General features: G+C 43.7%; 1 protein-coding gene across 1 annotated transcript in view; it reads right to left on the bottom strand.

The window, feature by feature from the left end:
- Window positions 1-18,314, bottom strand: part of HSF5 (heat shock transcription factor 5) — a 780,982-nt gene that overhangs the window by 502,298 nt on the left and 260,370 nt on the right. The window contains exons 3-4 of the mRNA XM_078679489.1: window positions 10,953-11,312; window positions 9,576-9,673 (exon numbers count right to left, since the gene is read on the bottom strand). Of these exons, the coding sequence (XP_078535615.1) occupies window positions 9,576-9,673; window positions 10,953-11,312 (458 nt within the window). The remainder of the gene's footprint in view (window positions 1-9,575; window positions 9,674-10,952; window positions 11,313-18,314) is intronic.

Below are 18,314 nucleotides of genomic sequence, written 5' to 3' on the forward strand. Positions count from 1 at the left end.
GTCGACGTAGATAAAGTTGCTGTCGACGTCGTCACAGGCATGGCCGAAGTGACCAGCAAAGGCTTTTTGAAGGTGACATCCTGAAGAGAACTTGTCCCTGCCATGGCCTGTGGACGAACCTCTGAAGACTTGGGCGTCTTCTTCTGAGGTGGCTCTGCAGACCGGCCTGGAGATGACGGTCTGGGCCTTTTGGATGAGGAGTGTGAGCTCCTAAAGGAACACTCGCTCTCTCCTGAAGAGACTGTCTGATACTTTTCCTTAAGTCTCTTGAGCCATAAAAGCAGGCGCCCCTCTCTGTCCTTCAGGGTCTTGGCAGAGAAAGTGCGGCAGACTTTGCAATCCTTCGCAGAGTGGTCAGGATAGAGACAGTAAAGGCAGTCTTCATGCCTGTAATCAACATGTAGTCTCAACTTGCTGCATGAAGCACAGGGTCTAAAGAGCCCTTTTTTTGGAGTGTCAGACATGGTGGACTGAAGTACTCCTCCACAAGAATAAGTTCTGTGAGAAAAATATGGAATAAATCCAGAAATACCAGAAAGCTGAGCAGAGCTCAGTGGAGACTCCCTTAGCACGACGTGCGGTAGAACATCTGAGGGACTAGTGCTCCTTCCAGGAAGGTTCTAGAGGGTGGTAGTAGCTGATTGGCTCCTGGCCAAACTTCGGTCCTTTTTACAAAAGGACTCAGATAGGTTACTAATGTGAGGCCTCAGGCCTATTAGTATGTATATGTCTATATGACATTACTATTGTTATGTACCGAGGACTCCCACCCCGACGACGGGGAATGATTTAGGCATGTGAATCTATGAAAGATACCCATAATACTGGATAAAAATGTTTTTAGTGAGGCACCATTCCATAAGCTCTAAAATCATTCTATTCTGAGCGGCAAATCGAGCTGGTCTTCTATTAAGAAAGTGTTCACTTGCTCTTCGTCCATCGGTATGTCTGATACTGGTATATAATGTAGATATATCTAACATCAGCAATACAATGGTCTCTTCATTCCAACGAATGTCAAAGATGCATTTTAAAAAGTCAGTTGAATCTTTAATGTAGGAGGGAAGTGATCTAACTATTGGATTCAGAAAATAATCAATATAACGTGAAGCATTTTCAAATAAACTACCACAGGAAGAAATAATAGGTCTCCCTGGTGGACTAGTGGAGTTTTTATGTACTTTAGGAAGCATGTAAAAAACTGGGATTATTGGTTTCTCTCTTTTGATAAACTTATATTCATCCCAGCTTAAAAGCTCTTCATCTCTCCAGGTATCTAGTCTCACAAAGAATTCCACCATTACTTTCTCATATTCCTTAGGACTGATCCTGCTATAGCAACTACAATCCTGCAGTTGACTAAGTGCTTCCTTCTTATACTGCTCCCTCCACACATATTCCCTCCTTTGTCTGAGGGCTTAATCAAAAGTCCATCTTCATCTTGTACTTGTTTCACTGTTTTATGGAATAGAGCTTTCTTAGGATCTACTTTCCGTTTATTTTGGTTCTCCACAGAGTATAGATTTTTAAGATCTCTGGTAACATTTTCACCCAAAATATCCAAATTGTCTCTCACAGTTTGAGGTAAAAATCTGGATGGTGCTCTAAACGGTGTATGATCACTTTTATTCAAACCAGTTTATATTCCAGTTGAATCTTCACTTTCAGTCTGACTAGTATCATTTAACATAGAAATAATGTCCTCTAAGGCCAGTATATCATTAACATTGAGGAAGGTTGTAGTGTTGCTGGATGTAGGAGTCAGTTCTTGAACTTGAGTATTAATTTGAATATCTTGAGTTTACTGATGCAGCGATATAGGTCCATTCTGCTGTTAGGATAATTATACTCATTGTTGTCGCAGAAAGATAATCCTAATTTTAATATTGTTTCCTCATCCTCTGTTATCTCCACAGAACTCAAGTTAATTATAGTTGCATTTTCCCTTGATCTCTCAATTATTTCTTCGTGTTCGAGCGCAACGATCTTTTTGTTTGCCAGCCTTGCACTCCTCCTATATCCCTCACCTCCTCTTCTTTGTCTCCTCTTCCTCGGCCTCTTCCCCAACCTCTTCCTCTTCCCATGCGATGGTCGGACTGTTATATAAATATATATATATATATATTTATATATATATATATATATTTATATAAAGAGAGAGCTGAAACTTTGAGGCGGGTAATCTCAAGAAGTACAGCACCAATCACAACACCCAACACCCAATACAGCATTGTAAAGGGGAGTTGCAGCAGATGGACATAGGCTATACAGCTGGCCACCATATACATTAGAAAGGTCAAAGAACCTTAGGAGTAAAGTAGTCCCTTGTGGGCGTTGGCGTTATGCTGTCAGCGATGGGCGTGTCAAAGTAGCGATGGGCGTCTCAAACAACACTTCACATTACTCCTTTGTGGGCGTCACCGATGTCAGAGGGGCATGGCCCAAAACAAAAAACAAATAAAAAATGGGCGTGGATTTCACTGTGCGCGCCCATTCACGCTCCATTACTGATAACACTCACAGTACTTGCCGACTTGCCGCACTAACAAAAACAAACCTTTACTCATTTGTGAGCCTCGGTGTTGTCAGAGGGGGCTGGCCTAAAAAAAGGGGCTCGGCTTTCACAAGCGCGGAATTCACTCGGCACCACATTCACGCCTTTGTGGGCATCACCGTTGTCAGAGGGGCCTGGCACAAAAAAGAAAAAGAAAAAGAAAAATGTGCGTGGATTTCACTGTGCGCGCACATTCACGCTTACAGTACTTGCGGCGCTAACAAAAACAAACCTTTACTCATTTGTGAGCCTCGGCGTTCTCAGAGGGGGCTGGCCTAAAAAAAGGGGCGCGGCTTTAAGAAGCGTGGAATTCACTCGGCGCAACATTCACATCTTTGTGGCCGTCACCGTTGTCAGAGGGGCCTGGGCCAAAACAAAAACCACAAAATGAATGGTCTTGGATTTCAATGTGCACGCCCATTCACGCTCCATTACTGATAACACTCACAGTACTTGCGGTGATTACTGATAACACTCACAGTACTTGCGGCAATAACAAAAACAAACCTTTACTCATTAGTGAGCCTCGGCGTTGTCAGAGGGGGCAGGCCTAAAAAAACGGGCGCGGCTTTCAGAACCGTGGAATTCACTCGGCGCCACATAAATTAGGATTTACTATTACAAACATTGCACACATTACATTTCATCCGTGGACAACGTCGGGACGGGCTGCTAGTATATATATATATAGATATAGATACTGTCCAAGACAAAGACTTTCTATGCTAAGCCAAACAACGAACACTGTAGGAACTGGCTCTCATACTCCAAAAATAATAATAATAATAATAAATAAATACATGTATATATATATATATATATATATATATATATATATATATATATAATGCATTACGCAGCGCCACAACGTGAATAAAAGGTGTCTGATGGAATCCCCGCTGTGTCCTTGGTCTACTTCCAGCAAAGTGGTCTTCTCCTTCATATTTACGTGCCTGCCAGGTGCACGTTTCAAGGACCCGTCCAGTGAAGAGTCCGGGATTTTAGCTGGCAACCATTTCTGCGTAATCATTGATACTCCAGAGACCGCCACAAGAACAGGCCACGCAAGCGGCTGCTGCAAGGAGGCAGCCTGTGACTTCACAGGGGGGAGTGCTCACTGCAGTTGCTCTCCACGGCCCGGCATGAACTGTAATTGTGGCTTGGACGTCGGGGACCGGAGGTAACCCCAACACACAAGTAAGGACTGCACTTGCCACTACATGGTCCCCCCTCACAAGGCACCTCAAGCGCGCATTTGAAGCGCAAAAACTTACCCTGTTACGTTGTTCCATTCTGCTGCATGCCGGTAGCTGTGGTCCCACATTGAATCACAGCTGCTACAGATTACCAGGGTCAGCTGTTCCGTTACTTATGGGAGGGCCAACTAACGCTTGAGGAGGGATACGGTGCATTCTGGTGGTGTACAGCGTCTGAGGAAGGCTTTTAGAGCCGAAATGCATTACGCAGCGCCACAACGTGAATAAAAGGTGTCTGATGGAATTCCCGCTGTGTCCTTGGTCTACTTCCAGCAAAGTGGTCTTCTCCTTCATATTTACGTGCCTGCCAGGAGCACGTTTCAAGGACCCATCCAGTGAAGAGTCCGGGATTTTAGCTGGCAACCATTTCTGCGTAAACAAGTTATTGATACTCCCGAGACCGCCACAAGAACAGGCCACGCAAGCGGCTGCTGCAAGGAGGCAGCCTGTGACTTCACAGGGGGGGAGTGCTCACTGGAGATACTCTCCACGGCCCGGCCTGAACTGTAATTGTGGCTTGGACGTCGGGGACCGGAGGTAACCCCAACACACAAGTAAGGACTGCACTTGCCACTACATGTCCCCCCCTCACAAGGCACCTCAAGCGTGCATTTGAAGCGCAAAAACGTACCCTGTTACGTTGTTCCATTCTGCTGCATGCCGGTAGCTGTGGTCCCACATTGAATTACAGCTGCTACAGATTAACAGGGTCAGCTGTTCCGTTACTTATGGGAGGGCCAACTAATGCTTGAGGAGGGAGACGGTGCATTCTGGTGGTGTACAGCGTCTGAGGAAGGCTTTTAGAGCCGAAATGCATTACACAGCGTCACAACGTGAATAAAAGGTGTCTGATGGAATCCCCGCTGTTTCCTTGGTCTACTTCCAGCAAAGTGGTCTTCTCCTTCATATATATATATATATATATATATATATATATATATATATATATATATATATATATATATATATATATATATTGGTTACCAAGCACAATTCCTCTCGATCAAGGATGGCACCGACTCCATGAGTTCAACTAAAGTTTAAAGTTTATTTCCAAAGCTGCATAAAGACGCGTTTCGGCGGAAGCCTCCGCCTTGCTCACTTCATCTAACCAAATGATGTTACAAAACATATATACCTCTGCATTCACACAGTTACTTCACTGTGATTGGTATCTAGTTACCACGGTGACCCTAGTTCAGTCATGTGGTTTGGCAACAAACATAAAAGAGTCACTATACATCATTGCTCAGGCTCGTATTGTGCATAATCATTATACAAGAAAAAACCATCTGATAAAATTGACTAGCATCAGTGCCTAAATTACGTGCAATATACATGTATTTATTTATTATTATTATTATTATTATTGGAGTATGAGAGCCAGTTCCTACAGTGTTCGTTGTTTGGCTTAGCATAGAAAGTCTTTGTCTTGGACAGTATTTAGTGTTGCGTCCTAGGAACAGAATCTTCTTAGGTGGAGGAGTTGATGATGTTTGATAATTCACAAGGAGACAAAATTCGTGAAACAACTTTAGTCAAGCTTCTGTGGCCGTGGATGATTAAAATGCCTTTGGTACTTTTATCCACCAGTTGCTGAGGTAGGGGAATACCTGATGACCCTCCGTCCTGAAATAAACTGCCACAGGGTTATGCAGTCGGGAAAATGCAGTAAGTTAATCTGAAGCCAAATGCTGAAAATTGACTCCTTTCTCTATGGAACCTTTGGTTAGCGTACCTATCACTTCCTTTCGAAGCAGATGCAGATAAGGGAGGGGCACCCTCATTTTGGTGGATAGTGGGCGGAATCTTGGTGAACTCTAACGTCTGACAACATGTTTTGAGAGCCAGGACTTATTTGTCCGAAACTATTTTCCGCCATCGATGACAACATTGTGGAACAGTTTCTCCCACAGGATGGTGTAAGCAGCAATAGAACGTTGTCACTGTAGGTAAGCTAGCCTAAGGGCTACTGATAGCATTGTTAAGTCTGATACCTTTGGCATCCTCCTTGATACAGATGAGTATCTCTATCACAAGTGCCTCTAAAGGGTGCTGCTTTCGAAATTGAATGTGCCAAAAGATCTTGTGGTGTGTCAGAGTCTGCCTTGACCATTTGCAAGGCGTCATCAACTTGCTAGCCAAACAAAGCATATTAATGGTATGGTAAAAATATTAGATATATTTGCACCTCACGTTCTACATGCAGTGGCCTTGAACCAACATTTTTTCTAAGGACCACTGGCCCTGCCAGTTGTGAGATACCTATTGGTGCTATATTTATCGCACAATCTAAGTTTACTGATGAGGAGGTTTTGACCCCTGCAGAATCTTTTATTTTTTATTTTTTTTTATTTCTGCCCTATCTGTCTTCTGGCAGAAATTCTATGTATGTGGTAATGTCTGACTATGTCTCTTGGTTATACCTGCTCCACCGGGCATAGTTGAGAACGTCTCCTTTCTGGCTAGGCAGGGTTATTAGTGACCGGGTTTTCCATGATTGCAATTCCTCCCGGATAAATCAACAATTGAAATAGGTCTCACAGCTTTTCTATTTGAAATCAGAAAGAGAACAAACCATGGCTTATTTGCTTTATGAATAGAGAAGCATTTGGCTGCTCATTCCTTAAGGGTCTGGAAACCATCAAAAGTCATCTGGTAGGGAACCCTGCAGTTGTGGGCCTTCTCTCTATCATCACCAGATATCAATGGGTTGTTCTCAGGAAGAAAGGTCATTTTTGACAATTTGATCACTCTTTCTGTGGCAGGAGCATCGGAGTATGTGGACATATCAGGCAAATGTGACCTTGCAGTCTCGGGAAAGTGATAGTAGTAATCCTGTAACAATATTAGAGCTACATAGATCTGACCTTTTCTCTGAAGTTGGAGGCGGAGCGAAGTGTTGAATTTGCTCCGCATATTGCCTCTCTATATATTGGTGATGGTTGCAGACTTACTTATATTAGGCCCCTTGATTTGTGACATTATGTTATTCTGGTCTATGTGTCTATTGAGGACTATGGTGCTTTCGCCACTTGTATGTTCATCAAGATCGTAGTCGACTAGGTGGACGTAGATGAATAGGTTGACCTTGACAGTTTTTTGTCATTGCTGAGGCTGTTGTACAGGATGCAGTCATAGATGAGACCACCGTAAACAAGGCCATCGTAAACTAAGTCATCGTAGACATGCTTATCGTAGGCGAGGTTATCGCAGACGAAGCCGTCGTCATACATGACCGGCGTAGACAACCGTCATAGATGAGGCTGACGTAGACAACCGCCATAGACTATGCTGTCGTAGATGATGGAATCGTAGATGAGGCTATTGGTAGATGAGGTCATTCGTAGATGAGGCCGTTCGTAGATGAGGCCATTCATAGATGAGGCGATCATTGATAAGGATGTCATAGACAACCACCGTAGATGACCATTGTAGATGAGGCTGTCATTAAGATTATGCTGTCATAGACGATGCCATTGTAGATGAGGCCATGGTAGATGAGGCCATTCGTTGATGAGGCAGTCTTACACAACCGTCATAGACGAGGCTGTCACAGACGACCGTCATTGACGAGGCTGTCGTAGGTGACCGTCGTAGATGACAGTCATAGATGAGGCTTTCATCGACGACCATCGTAGATGACAATCATCAACGACCGTCGTAGATGAGGCTGTTGTAGACAACCCTCGTAGATAAGGCCGTCGTAGACTATAATCGGAGATGAGGCCGTCCTAGATGATCGTCATGGATGACCGTCCTAGCCGACAGTCGTAGACGAGGCTGTCGTTGACGACCATCATAGATGAGGCTGTCGTAGACGAGACCGTCGTAAATGAGGCAATCTTAGACGACCGTCGTAGAGGAGGCCATCGTAGACGACCGTCGTAGAATATGCCATCATAGACGAGACCATAATTGGTGAGGCAGCAATAGAAGGCATGGAGTTTTGTCATAGACTCCTCACTGTCAGGTTATAGGGGTTTCCCTGATGTAGTGTCAGGATTGAATAGGGAGTTGTAGGATCTGCCTCTGAGGAAGTTTCTTTTCCAATTGTCTCTCTCTGTGAGAAGTGCCTTATCAAGAATCATTGGAAGTCTTTTTTTATGGTTTTCCTGCGTGCCCTCTGGAGACCCTTGGCGCGACCTCTCCCTTTGACCTCTCCTATGAAGTGAAGGAATCCTCACTGTCCTCATCAGAAGTGACAGATCTATGTTTCTGTAGTCCCAATAGTAGCCTCATTTCTCTGAACATGAGAGTTTTTGAGGAAAAGGTTAGACATATTGCATAGTCCATTACCTTGTTTTCTGCCACTATGAATTAATACTTACACATTAATACCAGGGTCAGAGAAATGAAACATGAAATATAACATTGGATGATCCAAAAAGAAGTAATAGCTGAAGAAACTGAGCAGAGCTCACGTAGACACCCTTTACACACAACGTGCGATGAAAATCGAAGGGATTCAGCCTCTCTTGGGAAGGTGCTAGAGGGTGCTGGTTACTGATCTGTTGTACTTAAAGTTTAGTCTTTTTTTTAGAAAAGGATGTAGATAGGCTATTAAATGCATGGGGCCCGATTCACAGAACTAACTTAAGTCAAAATCCTAAACGTACTACCATTTTGGTATTCACAGAAGGCATTTACTCATTTTGGTATTCACAGAAGACACTTACTCATTTCGGTATTCACAGAAGTTAGGAGTCCTAACTTTCGGACTCCTAAATGCCTTCTGTGAATACCGAAAGTCATCAAAATTGGATTTCTCTCAGTTTAGGAGTAGGAAAGTTAGGACTCCTAACTTTAGGACTCCTAAACTGAGAAAAATCCTAACTTTAAGACTTTCGGTATTCACAGAAGGCATTTAGGAGTCCTAAAGTTAGGAGTCCTAACCAACTTGTAGTTGGTGGTAAATAACGAATCCTTAACTGAGGAATGCACTAACTTGAGTGCTCCCTACATCCTGGATTCGGTAATTTTCCGAATCGGTATGTTAAGAATTCGGTATTTTAACGATTCCTTAAATTACCGATTCGGTAAAATACCGAATCCTACAAAAATACCACCTACATCTAAAAAGCCCAATACCGGTCGGTAACGGCCGAAATTCGGTAATTTTGGCCGTTACCGACCGGTATTGGGCGACCTACATCTGGCCCCAAATGTTTTCAGAATCTGTAGACTAACAGTCACACATCCTAACAGAGACATTGCTGGAATATTGTCCACATGGCTCTAATATCCTTTTTTTCTTTAATGCTTTACTTTACCAAACATATTCTTGAATATGATAATCATCACCTGGTTTCTCACAAGTGACAATTTTCAGGTAAACTGGTTTCCTTTTCGATGAAAAAAATAAAAGCAATTCAGTCAATATAGCTTGTCCATAGGCTGTACAAATGTATTTTATTTCAAAGTTGTTTTTTTAATTAACAAAGATTATATATATTGTTAAAGTGTCGAGGGATCTCCAACATGGTTGGGCTATTCAATGTTTATGACTAACAGTAAGTATGCCACAAGGAAAAATTGAACAGGAATGTCTGGGGAGATTTTTTACCTCTTGCTATTCTGTCAAAAGTTTCAGAAGAAGAATTACAAAGTAGAGAGATAGGTATATAACAACATTATTTCTTTCAAGTATCCTGCTTCCTCTCTGTGATGAGGGGTAGTTACGTTTGACTACGTCATGGGTTGAGATGGCAATGTTCGCTGATGCTATGCTAAGGATTACCCTGGACAAAAGATACTGCACTCACCTGATAAAAGCTGCAATGTTGGTATGATGAGACAGACGGCGTGACACAGGGAGTCAATGGTTCCATGTGAGGAGGAGGTGAGCAGCACTGAAGCACAGCTAGGAAAGAACAACAAAATATTAGCAAATTAAGGGGAGTTTTTAAAGTTTGGCGAGTTGCACTCCATTCTGCCAGGAGTGGACTACTTCCTAGAAAGACTACAGTTTGCCATATTTACGGATATCTGCCCTCACTGACGTTTTGCTGTGTGGGCATTATGAACAGTACCCAGTGTAGCAAGGTTTTCTGTTTTTCAAAAGAAAAGTCCATATGTGGGAGTTGGTTTTTGAAACAATAAATGCTCCTAACATGCTGTAAGCTCTCTCCCAACATGTGTTTTTCCTAAACAGGAAAAAAAGTATGGCTGACCTTCCACCCCCAATAGGGTAGACGGTATGAAGTATATGACCAATGGCCCATGTCAGTTGAGCCATCAGTCAAAGGTTTCCACCACCGGAGACAGCGAAGTCGCCATCATCGGAAAAGGGGTGGTTCTCCCAACTTTAAACAGTGCAGAAAACCAGGAGTTTGGAATACTACAGAAAATTCGGTCACTTTGTGGTGTATTAGCCTGTCTACCAAACTCTAAAATGGGCCCTTCGACTGCACAGCATAACTGTTAAAGCAACAAAGATACTGCAGTCATCTGCAGGTTTCTGTTGCACTTTATGGAATGATTGTTCTATCTGAAATACGAGGGGTGTAAATTCTAATAGAATTAGTCCTTAAGTCCATTTCTCTTACCAAGCAACTATAACCCTTTGTACATGCCCCTATTCTTTTTGGAAATGTATAGTATCTTCCAATGTCTAAAGAACACTTACATAGTAACAATGCTAATGTTGAATTCCTTCAAGTGTTTTAATAACTTCAATACAAGCACTCTGCATTCTTACAACATTTGCTGTCTCACTTAAACAACATGGTCATAGTTGCTGGTATCTCTTGTGTATGTAGTTCATTCCATGCCTGTATCAATTTCTAGTAGTTGCTAAACATGTGTTTCTCCCCTAGAAGTCGTGTCCTTTTCATTATCGGCACATAGGCCTCTGGGGATTGTAGGTGTGCATGAATCAGATTCATGCACACCTACAATCCTCAAATCTCGAATCAGTTATTACCTATACTGGCTCCAGTAAACCTATGCCTGTTGCACTTTTTCTGTCCCATGGACACTTCCATTCACTTGAGCTTTTTAAGGCCAGGGTACCTCCCAGCCCACTGGTACCTTCCGATGAATATTATTCCCATTAGATCCATCTGTCATCTCCATATGTTAGTGTTGTGTTAGATTTTAAATGCTGCAGTAAATCCCCTATATAGGTGATGCCTACATACCTGTGGGATAGTAGGCTGGCGAGTACTGTGCTGCAGACGGCGTGTAACTACTATACTTCTGTGAAGAACTGGTCATGGTTTGGGGTCCTTGTTGGACATGGACAGAAGTTGCTGTTGGTTGCAATGTGTATGTCACCTCAGTTGGAAATCTCTGCAGAACAGGAAATGGGATGCTTTTGTCGGAGTAGCTTGGCACTTCCATCCCGAGTGAGCTCTGCCAGGTGCGGGGTGGGATAGGGGTGCGGTCCAGGCCTTTCAGTGGAAAAGAGCCGTGGTTGTGCGATGAAGGTGACATGTAGGAATACGGGGCAAGATTCTCTCGGCGAAAAGAGCGATGCAGCTGGCCGATGGTTACTTGTCCTGCACATAAAGAAAAAAAAGTGAAGGACATTATGTACACCTTCGGCCCAATGATGATAACTCATATCAAATATGGCGATTATACAGACCTCATGTTTCTCCAAGCTTGAAGTTTAACTTACCATTTGCAGTGTGGTGTATCATGCAAGCGGGGTGGTCAACAGAAAATTCATATTTAGTTGTAATACTTGCTGTCTACTTTTGTTATCTTTATTAAGTTCATTAACACTGAATGTCTCTACATGTGCAAACACCAGGAAACACTTCAAAGAGCAACATATTGCAGACAAATTATTTTATATATTTTAACATTGCTTATTTTAAAGAAATAAGATCATTTATTTTCCTTTACCAGAAATAAAACCTTTACATTTTTCTGTGACTAGGAAAACACAAAACGTGCCTCCTTACACAGCATCTTCTTAAGAGAGAAATGTTACACTGTAGACTGCTAGAGTGTTACAGAATACAGCGCAGACAGTTGGTCTCAGTTCATCATCACAAGCCATAGGAATTTAAGTTTTATAAATATTTCATTATCCACTTTTTTGTCCATATCTATGAAGGAGGACTAGGTGACTAAGGTCTTCTTCTCCATCATGGGATCCTCATTATCATTCATAAGAAGTGAACGGTTTAAAACACATATCCCCAATAAACCTGGTGGTTAAATCAGAAGTATACTAATTCAGCCACTCATACTATTAAACCTGAACCCATGCGAGACCGAGCCGATTTAAGGGCCTTTTATTTTAGAGGAGAATCAAGAGAGAAGACCCTGGTAAAATAGGGCTAGTCTCTGTACAGTAATGAGATTAAAAAATAAATGACAGGAACTCTACTGAGAGGAAACAGCAGTAGCTACAATATTTCTTTCTAGTAGGTACAGTTATAGTGTTATTGAGACAGAGTATTATTGTTCTTCATTAATAAGAGTTGATAAAGAACACACTTTTCACCCAACTACAGTCAGATTGCTTAGATGTTGACCAGCCTGTGGCTCTATAAGAAGCACTGTCAAAAATACCAAAGAAGAGATAAGGTAGGGGGCGTGGCTAACATGGTGCGCAAATAGGACATGTTGTGCGCTGCTCCATGTGCCGTCACGACAGTGGCGTCACTATGGTTGGTGTCACCCAGTGCGAGTAACTCATGGTGTCACTCCCTCACGACTTACCCCATGGACCTCCTCTGTGACAGAGCCAAGGCCGCCTCGTCTGGCACGCCTTCCTGGTGGACATCCTTGCTCCTGCAGACCTCCTGTACGTCCACGTCCTTGGTCAGGGTGTCCCTTCTGGATCCGTCAGCCTCTGGTCGCGCTGGTTGTTCTCCCACCACTTTCTCCTCCGTAGTGACCGCTACCGCGTCCTCCTTGGTGTTATCCTCCTCTGCTCTCCTGCTTTCACCTCCTTGCATCTGAGTTCCCCTCCGCAGTGCCAGGCCATCGGAATATAAAGTCCCTCCTCCGCCTTGCACTGGAAGTATTACACCGCCAACAGAGGAAGAGACCAGGAAGCAGGACTCCTTCGTGCCCCCCGAGCTCCCACTCAAGCCCCCAAGGCCTTTTTCTTACAGTACTCCCCTACCAGGCTTGGCCGATCCTTGGAAACAACAACCTCTGCACCTGAAGGTGTGATGCAGACACTTGCATTGTGTGCTGGCCACAAGCTGGGCAGCTGAGATCTCTCTCAGACAACCTCTGATCTCGTTCATGGTAATGAGTATGAACAGCTTTGGGCACTCAGGCAGCTGAAACTATAGTGAACTGACAAGATTCCTCCCTAGCAACGTCACCTGGTGAAGGACAAAGTTGTCAGTTTTCGGAAAAAAGCAATCAATGCAAGAAAAATGAAAATAATCTTACATAATGTGTATTTGTAAAGTGTAAGTTTACACTTTCAGGCTTCTAGGCATTGCATAACAGTTGCTTCTTGTTACTCAACTCAGTGATTCCTACTTTAACTTTAGGAAGTCAGGGAGACACGTGCAGAGACCAGGCCAAGAGACCACCGGAGCGAAAGAGAGGAAGTCCACATTGGAGCGACCCAGAAGGTAATACTGAAAGGACTGGAAGGCCCATTTAATGGCAGAGGCAAGGCTGCAAAGTATGGCCAGCAGCCAACACAGCGTAACCAGATTGGTGTCACCCCATGTGCTGGTGTCACCCAGTGCGGTCAGAACCCCCCGCACCCCTCCAGTGACGCCACTGCGTGAGATCTTAAAGAAGACAAATCAACTGAGAACTTCACATACATTGCCCATGAAATGGTAAACTGACTCCCATAGGGAATAACTAATGGCCCCACTTCGCCCCACTGAAATTACTGCAGCGTTAAAAGAAAACCAAAGTAATATAGCGCCGCGATCGGACGGTCTGACAGTGGCTTTTTACAATGTGTTCCCAGATTGTTTGGTTCCCCACCTGGTCAATCTCTTTGAGGAAATGGGTAGAGATGGAACAATGACCCCAACAATGTGTGAAGCTATCTTGCTTACATTATTGAAGCCTGACAAGGAACACAGAGTTCCTCATAGAGACCACTGTCGCTACTTAGTACTGATACGAAAATCTTTGCAAAACTTTTGGCGAATAGGCTTTCCCCTCTGCTTCCGGGATTGGTGGGCCCAGAGCAATCTGGATTTGTCCATGGTCGCTAACTAACAAGTAACTTGAACACTTTATTCTGCACTATTAACTGAACAGTTCCTGATGTCCGTGTAGCGGTCGTCTTCCTGGACGCTGAAAAGGCATTTGATTCAGTTGAATGGAGCTTTCTATCTGCGGTGCTGCAGTGGGACCCGGACAGGTATTCATAAAATTGGTGGAAGTACTGTATGCGAACCCAGTAACGAGACTGCGAGTGAACGCCATTCTATCCGCCCCAATAGTAATTACAAGGGGCACCAGACAAGGTTGACCACTGTGCCCATTACTATACGCACTGATGACTTAACCTTTGGCATGTGCAATGCGGGAATACCATGCACATCGTAGCATTCGATTCCCTAAATACAATGAAATAATATCAGCGCATGCAGACGACACCTTATTATATGTGAGAAATCCTGACCAAAGCTTAACTCCAATGCTACAAGAAGTAGAGAGATTTGGCAACCACTCTGGACTACGCATCAATTGGAATAAATCACTTATATTCCCACTAACCACTGCCACTACTTAGGTGCAGATGGACTACACCCTAACGTGGACCATAGAACCAGTGCGATACCTTGGGGTCCAGGTACACACAGATCCAAGAGTGTTTATCCGTGAAAATTATGGTAGGGCAGTGCAAAGTCTCTTGGACATTATAGAGCAGTGGATTAAGCTACCACTATCATTGTTGGGGCGCATTGCACTCATGAAAATTATATTGTTGCTGCGTTTTCTATTTTTCTTTCTTAACACACCAATCCTACTACCAAAGTCGCTATTTCGCACCCTCTGTACTTTACCAAATCAGGTTGGCCTGGGCAGGCAAGCAACCGAGGGTGCAGTGGGCAACACTTGTATGACCTTACTCTGAAGGTGGACTTAACGCCCCAAACCTTGACATAGACTTCAGTGCTGCACACCTAATCCAAGCGTATTCCTGGCTACAAGGCCCACCAAATTAGCCACACTTGTATCTAGAAAGAGAAGAAGTGAGCCCAGTTATTCTTCCACAATACTTGCTCTCCAAACCGCAGAGGTGATACCATGTCTTTGACCCTGTGGGGATTACCAGATGTCAATTGCGCAAGACTGCATATATGCAGAAAATTGTGTATCTTTACTCCCCAAAACTACCAGTAGAATGGTGTGGCTGGTTCTCCTTGAGAGAAGATGAGGCAGTAGTACAGACACTTCACACGCTAAACATAAACAACAAGGGGGACTGATCATAAACGGAGAGGTCCGGTCTTGGGAACAGACTCAAACAGGGGCACCTGAGCCACTGCCACTTACTAGATATCATTACTACCGAGTGAGACAGACTCTGCGTGCCAAGCTGGAAGAAAATATGACAGAGCCTCAGGAGTTTGCGGTATTGTCATACCTATTATAGACCCAGTCCCCGCTGTAGTGTAGTTCCTATATTCCCAATAGAATCTGCGCGTTGGAATAATATTCCTTATAGATATGACATAGTTCTTAGGTCAGAAGGTCTCTATCGAGTACACTAAACTTAATTGTGAGTGCCAGCTAGCTCAGAGGTCACTAGAAACTTTCTCGAATACACAAAAAGGGATTCGTTTCTGACAACCGCATAAACATGACAACTTTGTTTCCCAAGAATAAAACATATCTTCAGAGTCGTGGAAACTATAGATAACTATTTGACTCAGTCAATTGTGCATGCTTCGTTTCTACAGAGTTGCAGAGAAAATAGAGAGATGGGCGTTTCAATAAAAGGGGTTTATTGAACAGTCTTCTTTCTCATGCAAGAGAGGTGAACTACTACAATCGTTAGACAGAATGCAAAGTATAATGCGTACAGCGTAAACAGTATTATAAAATAATACTGTAATAGCATTGTCTGGTGCTATGACATAAAAAAATACATACATAAATAACACAGGCTAAAATACTCAACTGGTGCTTCTAAAATACGCCTACCCCGATGTACCTAACCTAGGTCTAGTATGAGGGAAGAAGTAAGTGTGGTCTTTAGCATAGGTTCAGTTTTGCCAAGAATTGCCAATCAGCTCCATACCTTAGAATGAGAGAGGTTGGTATCTCTTTCACGGACTCGATTTCTCAACACCCGCCAAGGGGTGCCAGAAACACTGGAGCTGGATTTCTCAGCAGAGGAGGACAGCTTCTGACCAGTGCGTCAGCTGGAGAGTTGGCTTCCTTCGGCACTTGCTGTAGCGAGCTGCGTCGTGCAAGTAGGTAGTCGAACTGCACCGAACCACACCGTGCTTTGCCATAGCAAGTGAAGGTATATTTATACCTTAAAGGTGTTTTAGGAATGCCAGCTTTGACGTAAAGTCAGGTATATGAACGTCATGGATCAACCCCTAAGGAATAGTTGTTCATGCATAATAATGACTGTCTTGGAGAAATCAATATTCAAGCAAGGGGATGTCCCTAACGGCTTAAGAGTCTGGTTTTCCAAGATATCGTTGTGAAGTAGATGAACGGATGGAAGTAGCCATGCCTGTATTTGGGCTGCATGGGCTATGCCTAAATAAGGACTGGATTTCTATGCCTATATAAGGGCAACATGAATTGTACCTTTATAAGGGCTTGAATCGGGAGAATGCATACGGAATCCAAATCTCCACACAACACCGCAGCGCCATATTTCAAAGTTATAAACACTGACAAGATTTGAACGTAACCTCAACCAGGCAAAATCATGTATGGTATGGCAGGAGGAGCTGGGTATCATCAGACGGGAGGAATAGTGGTCATACTGCTGCTCGGTCACAAAGTCTATCTTGCAAAACCTCAGACACCGTTTAATACACTTCAAATATCTCCACAAATTCTATTAAACCCCAGCACAACTGCACAAATATGGACTGAGGGAGGATGACAGTTGTATGAGATGTGGGGTAGGAGGCGCAAACTTTACTCATGGGGCGTGGGATTGTCTTGCAGTCGTGCATTTTGGGCAGCTGTCACCAGGGCACTACAGGACATATCAGAAGCACTCTTATCTATTACACCCTTAGTTGTCCTTCTAGGATGCGACAGAGAAGTGCCCCAAGCATCCCGCAGATTGGTTGCACTTGACATATTACTCGCTAAAAGGAGAGTGGCCATGCGTTGGATGCAGGGACCACTACCTACATTAGCAGAGTGGTTCAGTGATCTGCCATACTGCAATGCACAGTCCGACAACTACAACGCCCTACTGCCAATAAACTGCAGGCCGCAAGATATTTGAGAACCATATCAGGAATACGATAGACGCAGGGCTGCAGATGAAGCAGAGAGGGAAGAAAGTGAAGATAGAGGGGAGGGCTGAACCCACTGGGAGTAGCAGATCACACGAACACCCCAGACGACTAGAGAATCTGGATACGCAATATGGGTGTGAAATATGTTAATGCCAGATGATTCATGTTAAGCTAGTCTGATTCAAAGAGTACAGATGACGTTACATGTATGCTTACCCAACTGACATATGACTACAATGTTTTGCATACGCAAAGGCGTCAGATTGTCATGCTGGGCAAATTTTGTTCTGATGAAAAAACTATGATAACAGGGGTTCCACAGGGCTCAAGCCTGAGCCCCACTTTGTTTAACGTATATATGGTCCCCCTGTTAAAACTAATTTCTTCATTTAACATCAACACAATTGCCTATGCAGATGACACTAAGTTGGTCCTGACACTGGACAAAAATCAATCTAATGCGGAAATGACATTAAGAGAATGCTTGGCAGCAACTTTTGAGTGGATGACACACAACCACTTAAAATGTAATTCTGCTAAAACAGAGATTGTGCCTTTTGGTCCTAACAACTGTTTTTCTCCACAAGATTGGTGGCCCGAAAAAGTAGAAGCCCCCCCAAAAACTATTAAGGCTACACGAAACCTGGGCATCAAATTTGACAGCACCTTGTCCTTTAACCAACAAGCCAAAGAAGTAGCAGGGGTCTGTTTCAATATCATTAGAGGTCTTAGAAAGTTTTTCGACCTTCTTCCTCTGAGTGCCAGACGAACAGTTGCTGTAGCATTAGTAACATCCAGGCTGGATTATTGCAACAGTCTGTATGCAGGGCTAAACAAATCAGCCCTGCACAGACTTCAAATGGTCCAGCACGCAGCTGCCAGGTTAGTCCTTAGACTGCCCAGAACGTCCTCGGCCTCGGCAGCCTTGGACGCCTTACCCTGGTTCCCAGTACATAAACGCATCCTGTTTAAGGTTCTCATCATTACATACAGAGCTTTTCACCATCAAGGCCCACTGTATCTGCGTAAGTACTTTAGACCATACCATCCGTCAAGGGCACTCAGGTCATCCACTGAAAATCTGCTTCATGTTCCCAGGTTTAGGATGAC

The sequence above is a fragment of the Lissotriton helveticus genome, chromosome 3_1 (genome assembly GCF_964261635.1).
Source record: "Lissotriton helveticus chromosome 3_1, aLisHel1.1, whole genome shotgun sequence".
Classification (NCBI taxonomy): domain Eukaryota; kingdom Metazoa; phylum Chordata; class Amphibia; order Caudata; family Salamandridae; genus Lissotriton; species Lissotriton helveticus.